Source organism: Vigna unguiculata, chromosome 10 (genome assembly GCF_004118075.2).
Source record: "Vigna unguiculata cultivar IT97K-499-35 chromosome 10, ASM411807v1, whole genome shotgun sequence".
In the NCBI taxonomy this organism is placed as follows: domain Eukaryota; kingdom Viridiplantae; phylum Streptophyta; class Magnoliopsida; order Fabales; family Fabaceae; genus Vigna; species Vigna unguiculata.
In genome coordinates this window covers 27,956,679-27,961,587 of record NC_040288.1, presented here as the reverse complement: position 1 = coordinate 27,961,587, position 4,909 = coordinate 27,956,679, and the positions used below count along the sequence as shown (strand labels likewise).

The 4,909-nt window shown below is 31.0% G+C and overlaps 1 protein-coding gene across 1 annotated transcript; it reads right to left on the bottom strand.

Annotated features, from left to right (window-relative positions):
• Positions 1–2,739: 2,739 nt before the first annotated feature.
• On the bottom strand, positions 2,740–4,330 carry LOC114165481. The gene is made up of 5 exons (XM_028050095.1): positions 4,259–4,330; positions 4,100–4,192; positions 3,916–4,017; positions 3,615–3,833; positions 2,740–2,796 (listed from the first exon to the last, which is right to left on the bottom strand). Exons 1-5 carry the CDS (start codon positions 4,328–4,330, stop codon positions 2,740–2,742), a joined length of 543 nt encoding a protein of 180 aa, XP_027905896.1.
• Between the last annotated feature and the right edge of the window lie 579 nt (positions 4,331–4,909).

The following is a 4,909-nucleotide window of genomic DNA, read 5'->3' as shown; positions in this document are numbered from 1 at the left end:
GGAAGAAGACCACACGAACATGACGTGGAGCAAGTACAAACCAGAACGCACCGGTACAATTCTATCTCTTTCCACAAGATCTTTAATCTTGTATAATACTCAGATACACTGGATTCACCTTGTTTACAATGTGTAATTTGATCTTGAAGATCCGCCACCCGAAATTTATCTGAATGCGAAAACCGTTCTTTGAGGTCGTTCCAAATCTCAACCGCAGTATCCATCCACATCACAGACTGCTTGATGGAAGGTGTCATCGAACGTATCAGCCAAGACATAACCATTCGGTTGGAGCGTCGCCAAGCATCATGAAGGGGATCGTTGATAGAAGGGCAATGAAGACTTCCATTGACGAATCTTTCCTTGTTCTTGGTTTCTAGGGCTACCAACATTTCGCGTTGCCATTGATGGAAATTGGTCTCTGTTAGAGGAGGTGAGACAAGAACAACGGCTGGATTTTCACCGGGATGAAGATAGAAGGGGTTGGCTGGATTTACGAGATGATCGGGAGGTGTGGTGTTTTGGCTGGGTTGGGCCATGGTTGATCAGAAGTAGCAAAAGAATGCGGAAGCAAGGAGAGAAATGCCTAATCTGATACCATATTAGTGTTTATGGTATTGACTAAGACAAGCTTGCATAACTCTGATATTATTGATCAACACAACGTGAAAATACAGAGAAGAGTCTTTTATAAGACAAAAAGAGTATGCTTAACGGAATAACAAACGAGTATAACAGAAAACAGTAAATGTAACTGTAATACTACAAATACATGTTATGGTAAATTTGTAGCTATTTTGCTATGAATCAGCTACAATTTTATTCTTTCGTTATTTTCTCGCAAATTAGTAAGAGATTAGCTACAAATATATGTTTTGCTAAATCTGTAGCTATTTTGCTACGAATCAGCTATAATTTTATTTTTTCGCTATTCCCTTGAAAATTAGTGAGGAATTAGCTATAAAAAATTTCCCTAACTAATTCCTCTAGCAAAATACAAAATTTCTTGTAGTGTATGAGAAAAGAAAAGAAAATGTGAAGAAAAAGGAAAAGAAAATAGAATGAGTTAAATGTTGTCGAACTTTGGCTTAGAGCTAAGCTCCTGTGAAAATAAGGTGGACAGACTTTGAAATGACATGTGACTTTCTTCCCTATACCATAATAAGATTATAAGGTGAAAATAAGATTATAAGATTATAGGATTATAGGATTATAGGATTATTAGATTATAAGTTTATAAGATTATAAAATTATAAAATTATAAGATTACAAGTATACAAGATTATGATATTACAAGATTTCAAGATTATAAAATTATAAGATTCTAACCGTATAAGATTATAAGATTATAAGATTCTAACCTTCTCACGTTCTAAGATTATAACATTATAACATTTTAATCTTCTAACATTCTAAGATTATAAGATTATTGTGAAATTATAAGATTATAAAATTATAGGATTATAATATTATAAGTTTACAATATTATTATAAAATAATTAGATTATAAATTTATAAGATTATAAGATTGTAAGATTGAAATATTATAAAATATAAAATTATTGAATAATAAAATTATAAAATTACTAAATTATAATATTATTGATTTATGAAATTAAAAAATTATAAATTTACAATTTTATTAAATTATTGATTTATAGAATTATATAAATTATAAAATTATGGAAAAAAATAAAATAATAAAATTATATATGGCGACAACTCATTGAAGTGACTTGACAAAAGACTAACCATGTCAACCACATCATAGTCATATGACTAAAATATCAGAAAAAGTTAACAATGAGAATTCGATCAAAAATTTTGAATCTACTCTATAAACCATAAAATGTTATTAGAGATTAGTTGAAGGTTGTCAAATTTATTAGAGACTTAGAACATAATTAAGTCTAAAGTTATGTTTATATGTATATAATAATCACTACAACAAAATAATTTTTACTAGAGATTATTTATGGTATTTCCGGGGGTTTTAACCCCGTTAAAGGAGTTTCCGGCGGTTTGTTTTTCCCCTAGAAAAACCAGCATCGTTAACGGATTACTAGCGATTTTCACTAACCCTTGGTAAAACAACACTTACCGGCAGTTTTGAAACTCCTGGTATTTACCGACAGTTTCAAACCCCTAGTAATTACCGGCAGTTTTTAAATCCCTGGTAATTACCGGCGGTTTCAAAACCCTAGTAATTACCGACGGTTTTAAAACCCCTGGTAATTACCGGCAGTTTTAAAACTCCTGGTAATTATCGTCGGTATCAAACCCCTAGTAATCCCTGGTATTTATCTGGAGTTTTAAAACCCCTAGTAATTACCGGCGGTTTTAGAACCCTTGGCATTCACTGCGGTTTTGTAACCCTAGTACCTATTTCTTGTATGTAGTTTTAAATCCCTTATACCGTGTAATAGTACTAAAAGTTCATTTTTTACCCCTACAATGCAATTCATTATTTATTGATGTTTTTACTTTTCAAATTCCCTTAATTTTATTTATTATACTTTTTGAGTGCATATAATTCATAAAACATATGATATGAAAAAATTCTAACATTTAGATATTTGTTTATAACTAGATATAACATTCATAAAAACAAGGAACGTAGTCTATAAGTTCAAAATAAATAATAAAGTTTAAACGTTCAAACTAGTGAAATATTACAATATCTTTGTTATACTTGTTATAAAGTCAAATAAAATGAAAGTCTAATAAGATTCTTCTGTATCAATCTTGATCTGAGTCATTTGTTTCTCCATTGGGAACACTTCCTTGATCAGATACCTAACATTAAAAGTAATAATAATTGGTAACATTCTTGACAATATAAAATATATATTAATATACTTAAAATTTAAATATTACCGATGACGAATGAAACACAGGAAAGTCATGAGGCAATTCTCCTTGATAGTTTTGTACAAAGAAAGTCATCATTGCCTTCATTTCATTGACTTGCGATGTTAATCAAGAAACCTTTTTGAGAACATAACTAATCAAATTAATCAAACTGTCTGCATTTTACAACATGCCTAACAATAATACAAACTTAAATCAAACTCAAAATCATCAATAATGAAACATATTACATCATGTTCATATCTTCTTTTGTTTGTAGTGCGTGATCCAATACATCATGTACATATCGAAATTAAATAAGTTCTAGTGTGCCTGTATGCTTTTTGTGAGAGATAATAAACCATATATTATTTTCAATCACTGTGCAGAGGGTTGAAATTTCAAATTTATTTAACATTCACATTAAATATGCACAAGGGAGAGAGAACTAACAATGATAGGTGCACTCACTAACCACTCTTCACATTCACAATGTGATACATACACCCAAATGAGGATAATGATGTCTTAATAATGATAGCAATAACAACAATGACATCAATAGCAATTTAAGGTAATTTAACAGCAATAGAAAGCATGCCTTTCACCACATTTTTGGTAACCATGTGGGATACATACACCACATTTTAGACTCTGTATTCCCAATATAACAACAAAAAAGACTATATTCATGGCAATAAAATACCATTATACAGAAGAGATAAACTAAAAAAAGCAATAATTGAAAATAAGAAATTATTAACCTGATTTTGTAACTGTGTATAAGAAGGACAACTCGAAGACGCCCCACTATATGAATGTGCATTGAAGCCAAACACTTTAGATGGACAAGGTCCCAAACCTAAACCCCTAACACGTCCGCAATGTTCTTGACTTCCGAAAGCAAAAGCTAAGGAATCGGTGCTAGATACATCTTTTAATTGGGATCTTGATAATTTTGATTCATATGATTGAATTTTTTCCTATACAGAACACGAGAAGAAACTAATTAAAATAACCTGAATTGTAGATGATAATTATAGAGTTTATTAGAATCAAACTTACACCAATTTCCATTGCTTCATCACTAACAAATGTTCTATTAGCATGCTTGTGGGTGGCTATCCATACCTCTCCTCTACTGACCTTTTGGCCACACTCTTTTTCCTATAGAGTTGAAGAAAAATTTTATGACACAATTCAAAAAATTAAAACATAAATTTAATTTGAAGATATGTAATATTATCACCATTTCATCTCTTTTCCTTGCAAGGCTCTTAGATCCACCAGTGTGTGCAATGGTTTGCTTTGCCCTATTGTTTTTATTTTTGAGGGCATGGTCCTAATCATCAAAATATAAAAATTAATAATAATGAATAAGGTTGATGAAAAAAAGTTTCAATTATACCTTTGTTTTTGAATTTAAACGATAGTCAATAAAAGAAGTCCATTGGTCTCTATCTATTCCTTTTGGAGCCATTGTGATCAATTCATCTCTAGTACGTGTACCATCATTCCTTTGTTTCCACAATTCTTGTCGATGGTCTCTCCACTTTGTGCTAGTTTCTAGTAGTATATGTGACAATTACCTTACTAGATTGTTGCTAGACAGAAACTGAAATTCAATTACACAAAAACTGAAATTCAAAGAGTGTTATGTGACAATTACCTTGCTACTGTATATTTCAATCCTCGTCTGGATATAGTAATTCTAAGTTTTGTTGCTCAAATGGTTCAGATTCATGAAAATCGTCAACATCTTCTTCACCCATGTTGTACATGTCTCTAGGCTTTAAATGTACAGGTATGCACCAATTTTTATCCAACTCATCTTCTACATAATACACCATTTGAGCTTCTGATGCATGAATGTATGGCTCATCATCATCATTATCACTAGTGTGGATCAAACGTGAAAAACATACTAATGTAAATCCAAAGTCATTAGTCATAATCCCTCTAGAAGAAGTTGTATTAGCCCACATACATTTGAATAAAACAACTGAGAAATGTCCATGGTAATTTATCTCAATTATGTCTACCAATCGACCGTAATATG